General features: G+C 35.7%; 1 protein-coding gene across 1 annotated transcript in view; it reads right to left on the minus strand.

The window, feature by feature from the left end:
* Positions 1 to 3,391, minus strand: part of LOC106460403 (receptor-type tyrosine-protein phosphatase epsilon-like) — a 63,370-nt gene that overhangs the window by 42,586 nt on the left and 17,393 nt on the right. Inside the window, exon 7 of the mRNA XM_013920094.2 lies at positions 1,964 to 2,216. Within this exon, the coding sequence (XP_013775548.1) occupies positions 1,964 to 2,216 (253 nt within the window). The remainder of the gene's footprint in view (positions 1 to 1,963; positions 2,217 to 3,391) is intronic.

Here is a 3,391-nt window from a genome sequence, read left to right on the forward strand (position 1 = left end):
TGTATTCACTATTGTAGGCATGTACTGTATTCACTATTGTAGGCATGTACTGTATTCACTATTGTAGGCATGTACTGTATTCACTATTGTAGGCATGCACTGTATTCACTATTGTAGGCATGTACTCTATTCACTATTGTAGGCATGTTCTGTATTCACTATTGTAGGCATGTACTGTATTCACTATTGTAGGCATGTACTGTATTCACTGTTGTAGGCATGTACTGTATTCACTATTGTAGGCATGTACTGTATTCACTATTGTAGGCATGTACTGTATTCACTATTGTAGGCATGCACTGCCCTCACTTAACTTTTCAAAGATATGTGGAAATGTTGTTTTATTTAAACAGCCGCAGTGCGTCTCTGTAAAGCTTGCTTTCAGGACAAGAAGTGTCTTTTCATTGGCCAAACTAAATAGGCTATTTAGTATGTTGACCTTCAGCTATAATGATTTACCATTATTAGTGATAGAGTGTATTTCGACTTTAATAACTCTATTTCTTTTTTGTTTAAATTCACCAAAAAGCACAATATGCAGGTTTATTTTTAACATAGCAAAAAGTTTTGGAACAACATGGGGCTTATTGGTCCATCTCGGTTTTCCATCCTCTAAACTAAACTAAACTATTAATAAATAATTTTTTTAAAAATCTTAAAGCCAACCCTTATCATCCATTACTTATCAAGCTTTCTTTTAAACTCACTTAAATTTACTGCCTCCACAACATCCGAAGACAACCCATTTCAAATGCCAACCACCCTGTTAGAAAAATGAAACTGTCTTATCTGAAGATGACTCACTATTCTCACAGTTAAGTATTAAAAAATATGATGCATCGACACTATAAATTCCCTTTACGATCTTAAACACCTCGATCAGATCCTCCCTAATTTTTCTTTTTTCAAGAGAAAACAATTTGAGAAATTTCAACCTTTCCTCGTATGACAAACCCTCCATTCCATGCACCATTCTGGTAACCCTCCTCTGAACCCTGTCCAACAATTCAATGTCTTTCCTAAGGTAAGAATCTCAAGCCTGAACACAATACTCCAAATGTGGCCTAACCAGTGACCTATACAATTAATTATTATAATTAATAACTATGGGTACTAGTAAAGGATAATTCGAAGAAAGCACTAGTGGTTTATCCTCTGTAGTGCCATATCATTCATTAAAATGATGCATTGCATAGGTTTGAATGCTGATTTGCCTTTTTGTTCTAATGAACACGTTTCTAGAGACACTGAGTACCTAATCTAATGTTTGCCGGGCAGAATCACTTCATTTCGGTTGTACATTAACCAAAATGTTGTTTTCTGCAAGAAGTAGACAATCTGAATCTATAATTACAGTATTTGATGAATGGCTTCTGATGCCATAATTCTGAAATTACTGTCTAATCCAATTGGATGAATCTCCTAACTTGAGTACGCTGAATTAGGTACAACCGAAACATTTATGAAAAAAAGCACTTTCAGACTATCTTTCAATTCGTATTAATCATTTATTTAAAGAAAACTTTTTAAGAAAGCAAAATGTTTAGTCTTGTCACTTTTCTATAACTATAAATCTTGAACTGTAATATAAGACATTCTGTCCTTCTGAACTGACATAAACAAAACTGAGGTTTGTTTGCAAAGCTACACGAGGGCTATCTGCGCTAGCCGTACCTAATTTAGCAGTGTAAGACTAGAGGGAAGGCAGCTTGTCATCACCACCCACCGCCAACTCTTGGGCTACTTTTTTACCAACGAATAGTGGGATTGACCGTCACATTATAACGCCCCACGGCTGAAAGGGCGAGCATGTTTGGTGTGACGGGGATTCGAACCCGCGACCCACAGATTACAAGTCGAGTTATAGAAGCAAATTAAATAATGGAGACGAATGTATATAATAAAACCTTTACCTAAAGAGCGACATAGTCCAGTAAACAATGGTTGATATCCTTAAACTTACCCCACTAAAATTACTCAACACACCGAATCCAAATATATAGTTTTCTCCGGTCTTCAGTGGTGCATTGAAGAACCCTCCATAGCTTTGACCATCTCCAATGGTAAAATTAGTTTGTATTTCCTCTGGTTGTAATTTTGCAGTGGTGTAGTATAAATTCCCTTCTTCTGATGAATTGTAACTAACCATCATGTTTCTGACGTGTCGTTTATGACGTTTTGAAGAACTCTGTTTTTCTACTCCAATAAAGTAAGCACTGTGTAAAATCATTACAACTTCATTTTAAATGTAGCCAAAATCCATTAATATTTAGACCATTTATGCAACCTAGTTACTAATATAATTTATAAAACAAATGAATCAGGACACTTCAAAGTTAAACATTTAATAAAATTCACCAGTCATTATTAGAACATTTTCTTATATGAGAAGTTAATGTGATAATAATTCTTTGAAGACGAAATATTAGATAAATTGATACAGAACCAATTATAACTAATGGTAAATGTTTGGTTTGGTTTGTTTACTTATTTTTGTTTGTTAGAAGTTAAGCCCAAAGCTACACCATGGTGCTCTTCCAACCACGAATATCGCAACGCGGTTTCTAGCGTTGTAAGTCCGCAGATATACAGCTGTGGCACTGGGGGGGGGGGGGCTTGTTTTTGTTGATAAGAAAGCTGTATAACAAGCTCTCTATGCAGACCCACTGCGAGAACTGAATCTCGAATCTTATCATTAGAAATCATTGAACTTATAACCGAGTCATCAGGAAACTAAATGTTAGGAACATAAAACTTAAAAACATCCAAAATTTGCAAACACCAAAACATTGATCTTACTAGTGTTAATTGGTGACGTTAAGAGAACAGCGGCGTTGTCTAAATGTTTAGAAAACGCAGATTCATAGCATCTTTTTAAACCGAAATTTCGAATTTAATTTTGTGATCAAAATACTGCACTTACTAATGCTAATTAATAGATGTTAAGAAAACAGTAGAGTTTTTTGTAGTGATTTTCCTCCACTTGGTTGTTTACGCTAAACAAGACCAATAACGTATGTGGTTGGCTGAGAGTTTTCTAGTGATTGTCTTCCCCCTAGTTGTTTAAGCTAAACAAGACCAATAAGCATGTGGTTGGCTGAGAGTTTTCTAGTGATTGTCCTCCATTTGGTTGTTTACGCTGTAAGCTAAATGAGACCAATAACCCATGTGGTTAACAGATATTTTTGTAGTGATTGTCTTCCCCCTGGTTGTTTACGCTGTAAGCTAAACAAGACCAATAACGCATGTGGTTGGCTGATAGTTTTGTAGTGATTGTCTTCCCCCTAGTTGTTTAAGCTAAACAAGACCAATACCGCATGTGGTTGGCTGAGAGTTTTCTAGTGATTGTCCTCCACTTGGTTGTTTACGCTGTAAGCTAAATGAGACCTAT

Source organism: Limulus polyphemus, unplaced genomic scaffold (genome assembly GCF_000517525.1).
Source record: "Limulus polyphemus unplaced genomic scaffold, Limulus_polyphemus-2.1.2 Scaffold765, whole genome shotgun sequence".
NCBI classification, from domain to species: domain Eukaryota; kingdom Metazoa; phylum Arthropoda; class Merostomata; order Xiphosura; family Limulidae; genus Limulus; species Limulus polyphemus.